This window comes from Bos indicus x Bos taurus, chromosome 7 (genome assembly GCF_003369695.1).
Source record: "Bos indicus x Bos taurus breed Angus x Brahman F1 hybrid chromosome 7, Bos_hybrid_MaternalHap_v2.0, whole genome shotgun sequence".
Lineage (NCBI taxonomy): Eukaryota > Metazoa > Chordata > Mammalia > Artiodactyla > Bovidae > Bos > Bos indicus x Bos taurus.
In genome coordinates this window covers 50101906-50115556 of record NC_040082.1, presented here as the reverse complement: position 1 = coordinate 50115556, position 13651 = coordinate 50101906, and the positions used below count along the sequence as shown (strand labels likewise).

The 13651-nt window shown below is 46.1% G+C and overlaps 1 protein-coding gene and 1 long non-coding RNA gene across 12 annotated transcripts in view; one reads left to right on the top strand and one right to left on the bottom strand.

The window, feature by feature from the left end:
- LOC113895183 overlaps positions 1 to 13651 on the bottom strand; it is a 114361-nt gene that overhangs the window by 58998 nt on the left and 41712 nt on the right. The gene's annotated exons all lie outside the window — the stretch shown is intronic.
- The window catches only part of AFAP1L1 (actin filament associated protein 1 like 1), a 76239-nt gene that overhangs the window by 23300 nt on the left and 39288 nt on the right, over positions 1 to 13651 (top strand). Inside the window, exons 2-3 of the mRNA XM_027546002.1 lie at positions 11694 to 11822; positions 12907 to 12990. Of these exons, the coding sequence (XP_027401803.1) occupies positions 11694 to 11822; positions 12907 to 12990 (213 nt within the window). The remainder of the gene's footprint in view (positions 1 to 11693; positions 11823 to 12906; positions 12991 to 13651) is intronic.

The window sequence follows — 13651 nt, the reverse complement described above, 5'->3', positions numbered from 1 at the left end:
AAATTTTTAAGTAGGTTTCTAATTTTATTTGACAAACTTTTTTGCATCCCTGTGAACAGTTATCAACTCGGATTTCTATGCCACTTTCTGTCCCACCTGGTAAAAAAAAAAAAAAAAATGAAGACTTATAACAATGATTAGACTACTTCTCCCTGGTTTTTCTTGATTGGAATTCACTGTACCTCCCTAAGGCTCAACTAAACCAAACAAGATCAATGAAATGTATTCATGGTTCTAAATAAAATCTAATCATAAAAGGAAACCTTGTCCTGATGCCCCGTCTGCCCACAGACACCAGAGATGACCTGGACCAGGAGCAAAGATGGGAGGTGGGTGGGGTAGGAACTAGTGGAGATTTTTCCTGGGATGGCAGGGACAGGATTCTGGGCTGTATCACTGCCCCTCCAGCTGAAAGATGCTGGCCCTCCACATGGCATGGAGGGAGTCCTTGGGAGGGGAGCACTCTGAGAAAAGGGGCTCTGCTGCTACTGCTAAGTCACTTCAGTCGTGTCCGACTCTGTGAGACCCCATTGACAGCAGCCCACCAGGCTCCCCCGTCCCTGGGATTCTCCAGGCAAGAATACTGGAGTGGGTTGCCATTTCCTTCTCCAATGCATGAAAGTGAAAAGTGAAAGTGAAGTCGCTCAGTCGTGTCCGACTCTTAGTGACCCCATGGACTGCGGCCTACCAGGCTCCTCCGTCTATGGGATTTTCCAGGCAAGAGTACTGGAGTGGGGTGCCATTGCCTTCTCCAAAAGGGGCTCTACCACCTCCAACTGCCATAACCACACACGCTCAGTGTCAGGCCCAGGGCCATGAATAGTCCATGTCGGGAGGAGGGTGCTTACAGAATCCCACAATGTCCTCCTGCCCTGAGAACTCCCTTCCCTTGTGCCTAGCACACCTGAATCTGTTGGGGAGTTACACAAATGAAGAGAATGCCATTGAGATCACTGAGCACCATATCTTTTTATTTCATCTCTATAGCAATCATGCACAGAAGCTACTGTTTTACCCCCACTGTTTACAGATGAAGAATTGAATGCTAAGGAAAGTTAAGACGTTTCCCCAAGCAGAAAATGGCAGAGCTGGGTGGGGGCCCAGATTTTGTATACCCTGAGCTCTCAGCCACTCTTCTATGACATATAAGCATCAAACCTAGTGTAAATCTAACACTAGATATTCTTATTTTCAATTAGTTGTGTGACTGTAGCTAAGTCACATAAACTCTTGAACCCTCACATTCCACATCTTTAAAATCAGAGTGTTAGACTGGGTCATCAAAATATTCAATGAATGGATGCTTGTTGGGCATCTACTGTGATTGAGGCACAGATTAAGACATGTCCTCACAAAGTCTGTTACCACAACTATAGCAAATCTGTCACTAAATACTATCTGGTCAATACTCTGGATGTGCACAATTCTGGGGAATATTAGGAAGCAGCAACAACAATAATGTGGCCCTGTTGATGGCTCCAGGCACAGCACCGAACAAAGTGCCCTTAACCTAGTTACCCCAGCCTAGGAGGCTGGGACCCCAGTATTCTCACTTTACACATGAGAAAACCATGGCTCAGAGCTCTCTAATGTGCCCATCTTTGTACAACTCGGAAGTGGCAGTACAAGAAGTCCAGCTCAGAGGTCTTGCCCCAAAGCCCTAATCACTGTGCTCTCCCAAGCAAGACTTCATGTTCCAGCTAGTTACAGTCGTCTGCAGGGGCTCTTATTCCCACCTTCACTCAGTTGTTTCAGAAAGAGATGTCTAATGACAATTTTTTAAGGAAGAGGGAGGTCTTCCCACAGTCTGTATGTTCACGGACATGCCCTCTAGTAAGTTTTCTGGTGGCATATTTTTCAGAGGTTTAACCTTGGAATCACCTGGAATACTCCTTAAAAATGTAGATTCCTGGGTCCTAGTATAGAGCCTACTAAATGAGACTCTCAGATAGGAGGTCCAGCAAAACCCTGGGAGAGGTATGACCATTTGTCATAAGCATCATTATATGTATATGATTTCTCTCCAAATTAAACTCTTTGATAGCTTAAATCCTTGTGGTTTGAATTCTACGGTGTTAAAGACGAAGGTACTCTCAAAGGCACATCTGTATTCACCACACCTGAAAGCTAGCTTTGGGGGGAGAGTCCTTATTGTCTTTAAAGAACAGTTCAGTTCAGTTCAGTCGCTCAGTCGTGTCCGACTCTTTGCGACCCCATGAATCGCAGTACGCCAGGCCTCCCTGTCCATCACCAACTCCCGGAGTTCACTCAAACTCACATCCATCGAGTCAGTGATGCCATCCAGCCATCTCATCCTCTGGCGTCCCCTTCTCCTCCTGCCCACAATCCCTCCCAGCATCAGAGTCTTTTCCAATGAGTCAACTCTTCGCATGAAGTGGCCAAAGTACTGGAGTTTCAGCTTTAGCATCATTCCTTCCAAAGAAATCCCAGGGCTGATCTCCTTCAGAATGGACTGGTTGGATCTCCTTGCAGTCCAAGGGACTCTCAAGAGTCTTCTCCAACACCACAGTTCAAAAGCATCAATTCTTCGGCACTCAGCCTTCTTCACAGTCCAACTCTCACATCCATACATGACCACAGAAAAAACCATAGCCTTGACTAGACGAACCTTTGTTGGCAAAGTAATGTCTCTGCTTTTGAATATGCTATCTAGGTTGGTCATAACTTTCCTTCCAAGGAGTAAGCGTCTTTTAATTTCATGGCTGCAGTCACCATCTGCAGTGATTTTGGAGCCCCCCAAAATAAAGTCTGACACTGTTTCCACTGTTTCCCCATCTATTTCCCATGAAGTGATGGGACCAGATGCCATGATCTTACTTTTCTGAATGTTGAGCTTTAAGCCAACTTTTTCACTCTCCACTTTCACTTTCATCAAGAGGCTTTTAATTCCCCTTCACTTTCTGCCATAAGGGTGGTGTCATCTGCATATCTGAGGTTATTGATATTTCTCCCGGCAATCTTGATTCCAGCTTGTGTTTCTTCCAGTCCAGCGTTTCTCATGATGTACTCTGCATATAAGTTAAATAAGCAGGGTGACAATATACAGCCTTGACATATACTCCTTTTCCTATTTGGAACCAGTCTGTTGTTCCATGTCCAGTTCTCACTGTTGCTTCCTGACCTGCATACAAATTTCTCAAGAGGCAAATCAGGTGTTCTGGTATTCCCATCTCTTTCAGAATTTTCCACAGTTTATTGTGATCCACACAGTCAAAGGCTTTGGCATAGTCAATAAAGCAGAAATAGATGTTTTTCTGGAACGCTCTTGCTTTTTCCATGATCCAGCAGATGTTGGCAATTTGATCTCTGGTTCCTCTGCCTTTTCTAAAACCAGCTTGAACATCAGGAAGTTCACGGTTCACGTATTGCTGAAGCCTGGCTTGGAGAATTTTGAGCATTACTTTACTAGCGTGTGAGATGAGTGCAATTGTGTGGTAGTTTGAGCATTCTTTGGCATTGCCTTTCTTTGGGATTGGAATGAAAACTGACCTTTTCCAGTCCTGTGGCCACTGCTGAGTTTTTCTAAATTTGCTGGCATATTGAGTGCAGCACTTTCACAGCATCATCTTTCAGGATTTGAAACAGCTCAACTGGAATTCCATCACCTCCACTAGCTTTGTTCGTAGTGATGCTTTCTAAGGCCCACTTGACTTCACATTCCAGGATGTCTGGCTCTAGGTCAGTGATCACACCATCATGATTATCTGGGTCATGAAGATCTCTTTTGTACAGTTCTTCTGTGTATTCTTGCCATCTCTTCTTAATATCTTCTGCTTCTATTAGGTCCATATCATTTCTGTCCTTTATCGTGCCCATCTTTGCATGAAATGTTCCCTTGGTATCTCTAATTTTCTTGAAGAGATCTCTAGTCTTTCCCATTCTGTTGTTTTCCTCTATTTCTTTGCATTGATCGCTGAGGAAGGCTTTCTTATCTCTTCTTGCTATTCTTTGGAACTCTGCCTTCAGATGCTTGTATCTTTCCTTTTCTCCTTTGCTTTTCGCTTCTCTTCTTTTCACAGCTATTTGTAAGGCCTCCCCAGACAGCCATTTTGCTTTTCTGCATTTCTTTTCCATGGGGATGGTCTTGATCCCTGTCTCCTGTACAATGTCACGAACCTCATTCCATAGTTCATCAGGCACTCTATCTATCAGATCTAGGCCCTTAAATCTATTTCTCACTTCTACTGTATAATCATAAGGGATTTGATTTAGGTCATACCTGAATGGTCTAGTGGTTTTCCCTACTTTCTTCAATTTGAGTTTGAATTTGGCAATAAGGAGTTCACGATCTGAGCCACAGTCAGCTCCTGGTCTTGTTTTTGCTGACTGTATAGAGCTTCTCCATCTTTGGCTGCAAAGAATATAATCAGTCTGATTTTGGTGTTGACCATCTGGTGATGTCCATATGTACAGTCTTCTCTTGTGTTGTTGGAAGAGGGTGTTTGTTATGATCAGTGCATTTTCTTGGCAAAACTCTATTACTGGCCAAAAGCTTTCTTGTAACCACGATGTAGAAGCTTCTCCCTGGGATGACATTCTGCTGGTAAGTCAGGTATAAGCTTGAATCACTTGTTTTTTTCCTCTGAGATCGACATAGTTAGGGCTCTAAAGTTCAGTGGGCTCAGTGGAGAAAGACCCACTGAGCAGGATCTCAGCCCCACAATAAGGGTCTCCCACTCATCCAGTGAGAGGACTTCCAGATAAAGACCCCCAGTGACCCAGCTCAGCAAGCAGGCTTTGTGGGGCCATCCGTCTCCTCCCTGCCCCAACCTGGCCTCCCTTTCTCTGAGCCCAAGTTCTCTGATAGATGACCCAAGAGTCACAGGGAAATGGAAGCTTTGAAGTCAGAGAGCCTGACCTTACAACTTACTGGCTGGGTGACCTCAATTCTCTAAGCCTCTGCTTCCTCCCTCATAGAACACAGACACCTGTGTAGTTTGCGAGGATTAAATGAGATGATGTGTGTTAACTGCCCAGCATAATGGTAACTACTCAGCTCAATGAATGGTTCTTGCCCACTAAAGCTACAGGCTGAGCTTTCTCCCAGGGCTCACGCTCCCTCCACCATCTGCTGCCCACCACTTCGTAACAGGCTCCAGAAACCAATGCCACCAGGATGAAGCAGCTCCTCACTCCCCATGTGCTACTCCCAGATTTACTCAGCTCCCTCCTTTGCTCTATTTGGACTTTTGTGATCACAGATCAGTTAAACGAAAAACACTTAGAAGTCAAGGGCCCATGTTAGAAATCCTATCGAGTACCAGGAAAAACAAAAGCAAAAAAAGGTGTTATAATGCTTGGGTACTTAAACTCGTGTTTTTAAATGCACGAATCTCACTCAGAAACTACCTGTCCTCCCTTTAGAAGCAGGAGAGCTTTTAGAAACCAGAATGCTGCCACAAGAGGCACTTGCTGATAGCAGCAAGAGGAAATTTGTGAGATAAAACCTCACAGACAAAAGAGAGGGAGATAGGAAGAGGAGGAAGGAGGGAGAAACAGACAGACTGATTTAAGGAATACAAAGGCTTAGCAATCTGAGATCATTTACTGAAGGACAGCAATTCTCAGAAAGATGTGGCTGGGGACAGGAATGCTTGGGGGTCCCCAAGATGCTTTCCAGGGGTACCCCTAAGGTCACACCTACTTTTACATAGTATTGAGACCTTACATGCCCTCTTCATTCTCATTCTCTTACGGGTACACAGCAGAGTTTTCCAAAGGCTATATGATGTGTGACAGTGTGGTAGCTTTCAAGGTTAATGGGATGTGTGACTATGTATTTTTTTCAATTTTTTCAATGTTTTCAATTCAAGCTTTTCTCAGTTTTCAGTTCAGTTGCTCAATAGTGTCCGATTCTTTGTGACCCCATGGACTGCAGCACATCAGGCTTCCTTGTCCATCACCAACTCCTGAAGCTTGTTCAAACTCATGTCCATCAAGTCAGTGATACCATCCAATCATCTCATCCTCTGTTGTCCCCTTCTCCTCCCACCTTCAGTCTTTCCCAGCATCAGGGTCTTTTCCAATGAGTCTGTCCTTCACATCAGGTGGCCACAGTATTAGAGTTTCAGCTTCAGCATCAGTCCTTCCAATGAACATTCAGGACTGATTTCCTTTAGGATGGATTGGTTGAATCTCCTTGCTGTCCAAGGGACTCTCAAGAGTCTTCTCCCACAACACAGGTCAAAAGCATCAATTCTTCAACACTCAGCTTTATAGTCCAACTCTCACATCCATACATGACTACTGGAAAAATGATAGCTTTGACTAGATGGACCTTTGTTGGCAAAGTAATGTCTCTGCTTTTTAATATGCTGTCTTGGTTGGTCATAGATTTTTCTTCCAAGGAGCAAGCATCTTTTAATTTCATGGCTGCAGTCACCATCTGCAGTGATTTTGGAGCGCAAGAAAATAAAGTCTGACACTGTTTCCATTGTTTCCCCATCTATTTGCCATGAAGTGATGGGACCGGATGCCATGATCTTAGTTTTCTGAATATTGAGTTTTAAGCCTACTTTTTCACTCTCCTCTTTCACTTTCATCAAGAGGCTCTTTAGTTCTTCTTTGCTTTCTGCCATAAGGGTGGTGTCATCTGCATATCTGAAGTTATTGATATTTCTCCTGGCAATCTTGATTCCAGCTTGTGCTTCACCCAGCTTGGCATTTCGCATGATGTACTCTGCATATAACTTAAATAAGCAGGATGACAGTATACAGCCTTGATGTACTCCTTTCCCAATTTGGAACCAGTCTGTTAGAACTATGTCTAGTTCTAACTGTTGCTTCTTGGCCTGCATACAGATTTCTCAGGAGGCAGGTAAGGTGGTCTGGTATTGTCCCATCTCTTTAAGAATTTTCCATAGTTTGTTGTGATCCACACATTCAAAGGCTTTAGCAGAGGTAGATGTTTTTCTGGAACTCTCTTGCTTTTTTGATGATCCAGTGGATGTTGGGAATTTGATCTCTGGTTCCTCTGCCTTTTCTAAATCCAGCTTGAACATCTGAAGTTCACGGTTCACATTCTATTGAATTGTGAATTCAATAGAATTGGAGAATTTTGAGCATTACTTTGCTGGCATGTGAGATTAGTCCAATTGTGCAGTAGTTTGAACATTCTTTGGCATTGCCTTTCTTTGGGATTGGAATGAAAACTGACCTTTTCCAGTTCTGTGGCCACTGCTGAGTTTTCCAAATTTGCTGGCATGTTGAGTACAGCACTTTCTCAGCATCATCTTTTAGGATTTGAAATAGCTCAACTGGAATTCCATCACCTCCACTAGCTTTGTTCGTAATGATGTTCACTTTGCATTCCAGGATGTCTGGCTCAAGGTGGGTGATCACACCATCGTGGGTATCTAGACCATGAAGACCTTTTTTGTATAGTTCTGTGTATTCTTGCCACCTCTTAATATCTTCTGCTGCTGTTAGGTCCATACCATTGCAATCCTTTATTGTGCCCATTTTTCATGAAATGTTCTCTTGGTATCACTAATTTTCTTGAAGAGATCTCTAGTCTTTCCCATTCTATTGTTTTCCTCTATTTCTTTGCATTGAGCACTGGAAGGCTTTTTTATCTCTCTGTGTTATTCTTTGGAACTCTGCATTCAAATAGCTATATCTTTCCTTTTCTGCTTTGCATTTCACTTCTCTTCTTTCCTCAGCTATTTGTAAGGCCTCCTCAGACATCCATTTTGCCTTTTTGCATTTCTTTTCTTGGGGATGGTCTTGATCACTGCCTCCTGTACAGTGTCACAAACCTCCGTCCATAGTTCTTCAGGCACTCTATTAGATCTAATCCTAATTGAGATCTGATTCTCAATTTTAAGTGATGTTAAACTCATACTGGTTTCCCCAGTAGCTCAGTGGTAAAGAATCCACCTTCAATGCAGGAGACCTGGCTTCAATCCCTGGGTCAGGAAGATTCCCTGGAGGAGGAAATGGCAACCCACTCTAGTACTCTTGACTGGAAAATTCCATAGTGTAGCAAAGAGTCAGAGACAACAGAGCACGCATGCATGCAAAGCCAATACTGGTAGATACAACTCACACCAAAAGCCCTTTGGGGGTCTTCAATAATTGTTAAAATTGTACAGTAATATTGAGGCCAGAAAATTTCACAACCACTGGTAGAGAGATAAACAGCCACTGCACCCTGTAACCTTGACACCCCTGCATGATAGCAGAGCAGCGTCAGAGATTTTCAAACATGAACCACGGCTGCAGGCCACAGGAAAGTTCCTATGGTTACCCTGTGGTGCCTTCCTTATAGCACATCCACAGACTTCCTGGTGACAAATTAATTTCTAATATATGTGTGTGTCTGTCTGTGTGTACGACAGGAATGGAGGAGAAATACAGTGGGAGAGAGAGAGAGTGATACCCCAGAACAGTATCTTATTCATTTTCTAATTTCCCCAAGTGGCCAGACTGGCACAAAATTAGAGTAAATAAGGAAATATTTTGGAATTGAGTTACTGACTTTTGGTGTGTCTGTTGGTGCCAAAGAGGTTTGTGTTTCCATTTGAAAAGATTTCCTCCAAAACAGATACAACTTGGCCAAAAAAAAAAGTGAAGTCTCTTCAGTTCAGTTGCTCAGTCATGTCTGACTCTTTGCGACACCATGGACTGCAGCACGCTAGGCCTCCCTGTCCATCACCAACTCCCGGAGTTTACCCAAACTCATGTCCATTGAGTTGGTGATGCCATCCAACCATCTCTTCCTCTGTCATCCCCTTTTCCTCCTGCCTTCAATCTTTCCCAGCATCAGGGTCTTTTCAAATGAGTCAGCTCGTCGCATCAGGAGGCCCAAAGTATTGGAGTTTCATCTTCAGCATCAGTCCTTCCAATGAACACTCAGGACTGATCTCCTTTAGGATGGACTGGTTGGATCTCCTTGCTGTCCAAGGGACTCTCAAGGGCCTTCTCCAACAACACAGGTCAAAAGCATTAATTCTTCGGCGCTCAGCTTTCTTCACAGTCCAACTCTCACATCCATACATGACCACTGGAAAAACCATAGCCTTGACTAGACTGACCTTTGTTGGCAAAGTAATGTCTCTGCTTTTAAATATACTGTCTAGGTTGGTCATAACTTTACTTCCAAGGAGTAAGCGTCTTTTAATTTCATGGCTGCAATCACCATCTGTAGTGATTTTGGAGCCCCAAAAAATAAAGTCAGCCACTATTTCCACTGTTTCCCCATCTATAGTCGTGTCCAACTTTTCGTGACCCCATGGACTGTAACCTATCAGGCTCCTCCGACCATAGGATTTTCCAGGCAAGAACACTAGAGTAGGGTGCCATTTACTTCTTCAGGGGATCTTTGTGACCCAGGGATCAAACCCGGGGGATCCTGCATTGCAGGCAGATGCTTTACCATCTGAGCACCAGGGAAGCTAAAACCTGGCTAAAATGACTTTAAACAATTTTTTGCTTCAAAGAGAGAGCCTTTCCCTTCCAGAACCCTTGCCCAGTGGCACCTCAGAGGGTGCCAGCTCCTTTCACTTGAGCTCTGGAGTGATGCCTGGAGGTGTACCACACAGCAGCTCCAAGAATCATGCAAACCTGGGATCAGCCTGGCTCCTCCTCTTTTGAGCTGTGCTACCATCTCACAGGTCCCCCTCAGCTTGAGAGTCAGCTCCTAGAAAATAGGTATCCTGGAGGCCCTACTCACAGGCGTGCTGCAGGGATGAGATAAAACATGGCATGGAAAGCCCCTACTCAGAGCCCAGCGCTAGAGAGAGCCAACGAGGTAGGGGCTGTCAGTAACAGCCTCAAGCTCATTTCCAACAAATTTGGGGTGATTTTGGAATGGCACAGAAAGATTACATCATCATATTTTTCCAATGAGTGCTACTCTCTGTACATAAAATTTCTGTTTTTTAAAAAGTCCTCATGTGGTCGTCTCTCCATTCCCTCTCTCATCTAACACATATAGAGCACCCAGTCTGAGCAGGTGAACTAGATGCTAAGGAAGCTAAGACTGACAGTTCACACCTCCCAGAGCCCACAGCCTCCCCTCTTCCTGAGACAGACATGCAGACCTCACAGCACAGATCAGCACGGCAGATACTACAGTGACAGTATTCATAGCTGACTTGGGGTGGGATTTACTATGTACGGGCCAGGCACTTTCCATACATGATACTGTGAGGCAAGTGCTGTTATTTCCCCTTTACAGAGGGGGAAATTGAGTCATACAGGTTAAGCAACTTGCCAAAGGTCCCATGGCTGATGAATAACAGAGCCTGAACATGAACCCAGGAAATCTGGCTCCAGGACTGATTCTGTCATGCTCCATGTTACAGCCCCTCTTACACAACCCGACCTGTAGCTGCAAGTCAGTCTCACCTCTTTCTCAGGAGGTCCTAGTGGGGAGAAGCACGTGGATTTGGGAGTCAAGAGACCAGGGCTTAAATCTTGACTCTTCTACTTGTCCATGTAACTTTAAGCAAGTTACTTACCTTCTCTGAACCTTAGTTTCTTCAACCAAAAAATGGGCTTGACCATCAGACCAATCTCAACTTGGTAGGGCCCTATAAAATACTGCAAAGCAATGTAAGTGCTATAGTATAAAGTACAAAGTGAGGAAATTCTGTTGAGGTTCTGCTGGCTGTATGGCCCTGGAGAAGCTGTTTAACCTCTCTGAGCCTTAGCTGCATCCTCCACGTGATGGAGATAATAAAATACACGGCCTGAGATTTAAATAAGACAATATGTATGAAAGGGATTAGCACAGCTGGAAATAACTGTTCAATACACGTGAGCTCATATTATTAGGCACAAGTGATTGGCAAGCTGCAAAGAGGGACAATACTACTTCTATAGAGAAGTCAGTCTTTGGCTCTAAGGCAAACCAAGTCCCAAGATACTGCTTTGGGACAGAGAGACATTGATGACATCATGGTCTTGGTATGCTTCAGTCTTTTTAAAGGACTCTGTGCTCTAGGCTTTGCAACTCTGTGTGGTCTCAGACCAGCAGCGTCAGTTTTAGCTGGGAGCTCGTCAGCAATGCAGAATCTCAGGCCCCACACCAGACCTCCCAAGTCAGAATCTGCATTTTGACAAAATCCCCTGGTAATTCCTTGTATACACTCAAGTCTGAGAAACACTGGTGTAGCATAGAGAAAAGAACAGCAACAAGAGTTTTTGGCCAGGGGTGGGAAGGGTTAATGTTTAGTTTGGCTCCTGTCAAGTCACCGGAAACAGAAGGTTCCAGAGATTGAAGTGTATAGACTGATGGGACAGGAAGGCTTCCTTCCTGCCTTGTGTCCTGGACGGCCAGAGCTCCTGCCTGGGACCTGCGCTGACCCTTGAGCTCAGGGAGGAAGGACCCTGGGCCTGCAGAGCAGAGGGCAGGCTGGGACAAACAGAGGGCTCGATGCCTCTGCTCAAACTAACTGAGAGGCTCAGTCCTCAGGCCAAGCCCAGATGAGGTCTGAGGAGGAGAAGCGGGGAGCAGGGAGGCCGGAAAAACGTCACAGTTAACTGAGCAGGGCTCTCCCAAGGGAGGCTGGTGGCCAGCGCTGGGACAGCTGTGTGAGGGCCTCTGAGGTCTCCGTGTTGCCCTGGGCCCTGTCCTCTGGCTCCTGCTTCCCCGGGTCCCGCAGGGTGGGGGTGGGGCCCACACCCTGGACACAGCCGTGACTGTGCTCCACGGGCTTCCTCCTCAGTGCTGGAGCAGCTCCTCCCTGAGCTCACAGGGCTGCTCAGCCTCCTGGACCACGAGTACCTCAGTGACACCACTCTGGAGAAGAAGATGGCCGTGGCCTCCATCCTGCAGAGCCTGCAGCCCCTCCCAGGTAGCCGTCAGCATGCTGCCCAGAGCTTCTCAAGAACCCTCAGTAACTCCCCAGGGCCTGCTGGCAGGAGGAAGGAAACCTCACAGCATGGCCATTCAGCTCTCTTCATGGTCTAACCAGCGTCCCCATGCACTCCAAGCTTCGTCCACCACAGCCCTGGCTGTGCTCCTGGTCCTCCTCCACCCCTGGCCCTCTACAAACTCACACAACACACATGCCATACACACTCATGTACACACCACTACCACACACTCACACACACAACATGCTCTCACATAGACCTCACACAGTAACAAACACACATCACACATAACATACCCCACATGTTCTATCACACGCAACACACTCACTTATCACATACACATAGCATATATGCACAACACTCATGCACACTCTGACAGACGTATCACATACACATCACACTGTCCTGCACTCAGATGCACGCTCACACACTCCCTCTTGGCTTTATGGGTAGTATGCCTGCCCCTCCATCTCCACTCGGGCCCTCCCTCTAACTCCCCACAGACTCTCTGCCTCACTGTGTTCTCAGCAGCAAAGCTTTCTCCTCTGCTCCAGCCTTTCCCCAACCTCAAGTGAGCGCACAAGATGGTATGTGTAAATCAAGAGCTCAGTAAACTCTAAAGGGGCTGTGTCCTGTCCCGCAGGGTTGGAGGGGTCTGAGTGACATCGGGGGGGGGGTCACCATTGGTTGAAACTGAGCCTCACTTCCCACGGACAATGTCCTCAGCCACTCTCACAGGACTGCTGGAGAATGAAAGGGGCAGCAGTTTGCCGACTGGCCCCCAGCTGTCCCCAGAGCAGCGCCTCTACTTTGTCCTTTATATTGGGCTCTGGGCATCCTTTCACTCAGAGAAGGAGATCCTCAATAACAATGGAAAAAAGGAAACAAAGTTTGAAAGCTTTGGAGATGATTTAGGATAAGCACATGCTTTGCTACCTGAGTGCTGTGTCCTGTGCAGGACAGAAGTCTGAGTGGGCGGGGGGGACTAGCCATCCTCAGCAGCAGCAGCAGTCCTGGCCCCCATGCCCCTCACTGCTGGCCTGCTCTCCTCCTTCCTCACAGCCAAAGAAGTCTCCTACCTGTATGTGAACACAGCGGACCTCCACTCTGGGCCCAGCTTCGTGGAGTCCCTCTTCGAAGAATTTGGTAAGCTACTCTCTGCTGACCTCAGCTGGAATCTGTCCTTCCAGCTCATGCGCATCATGCATGTCCACCATCTCAGTCTCTAGAAGGGTCCCCTGCATCTGGGTCTGGCTCTAACATTACAAAATTGAGTTACCTCAGAAAAGTCCCTTTGCCTCTCTGGGCCCTGCCAGGTCTGAAGTCTAGTCAAAATCCATAGTTACAGGAAATCATCCCCTAGATTTGAGGAAGGGTAGGGATGTACACACAGGCCGAAGAATGCTGGCAACAGGGCCTTGTCTCGTCTGCTGCTAACATCCATCTTAGTAGCTGCCTGGTCTCTGAGCTGAGCGGTCTGGCAGCTCAGCAGAAAATGGAGCTGTGAGGGACTAGCAGAGGCACCTAGCATATGGGAGCAGCCAAGCCAGGCCGCGTGCCGGGTGTGTGCAATCCCTGATCTATCCCAAGGGAGAACAGCACTATACAACACAGGGAGAAAGCTGTGGGTCAGATGAGAGGATTCACGGACTGACAGACTTTGGGAAAACACCGTGCCTTCATTAAATAACCCTTGAAAACTTCCAAAGCACTGTACCAAACTGCATTATCCCATTTGATTCCCTGAAACACTGGGATTATTGTGACCACTTTATGGATAAGAGGGATGAAGTCACTCGCCCCGGAT